The 476-nt window shown below is 67.0% G+C and overlaps 1 protein-coding gene across 1 annotated transcript in view; it reads right to left on the reverse strand.

The window, feature by feature from the left end:
• LOC103922501 (26S proteasome non-ATPase regulatory subunit 2-like) overlaps positions 1 to 318 on the reverse strand; it is a gene marked incomplete at its 3' end in the record, with an annotated part of 4,388 nt that extends 4,070 nt beyond the window's left edge. Inside the window, exon 1 of the mRNA XM_009330640.1 lies at positions 307 to 318. Within this exon, the coding sequence (XP_009328915.1) occupies positions 307 to 318 (12 nt within the window). The remainder of the gene's footprint in view (positions 1 to 306) is intronic.
• Positions 319 to 476: the final 158 nt, after the last annotated feature.

The raw sequence follows: 476 nt of genomic DNA on the forward strand, positions 1-476 counted from the left end.
TCCCAGGACCCCGCCCCGGCGGGGGGCTCCTGCCAACTGTCAATCCCAGCCTCGCGCCCTCCCGCTGCGGCAGCCCTTGGCGAAGCCCCCTCCCTGTCCCAGCGGTGTGGCAGTGGGCAGAGCTGGGCACGGGGCACTTGCTCTGCTTCACCCCCTGCCCATCACCCTTCCCGCCCTGGCTCCTTCCTGGCCCCTGACACCAGCCCTGCAGGCAGCCCCAGGGCATCCACCTTAGTCCGCAGCACAGATGGGAGGGTGAGCCGCAACCCACCCGGGCGTTAACTCTGAAGCCTAAGGATGGCTCACAACCAGCAGCATTGCTGATTCTCTTCCACCAAAGCCTCCAGCTTTTTCTTCCAGCTCATCCTCCCCTCCAAAGCTGCTGGCTCTGCTCCACCATCTCCCTCTTGGCTGAGTCCTCGGCAGCCCTCAGGGCTGGGCTGGTGCAGGCAGCCCCTTGCCGGGCCCCCACACGG

Source organism: Pygoscelis adeliae, unplaced genomic scaffold (assembly GCF_000699105.1).
Source record: "Pygoscelis adeliae isolate BGI_AS28 unplaced genomic scaffold, ASM69910v1 Scaffold958, whole genome shotgun sequence".
NCBI lineage: Eukaryota > Metazoa > Chordata > Aves > Sphenisciformes > Spheniscidae > Pygoscelis > Pygoscelis adeliae.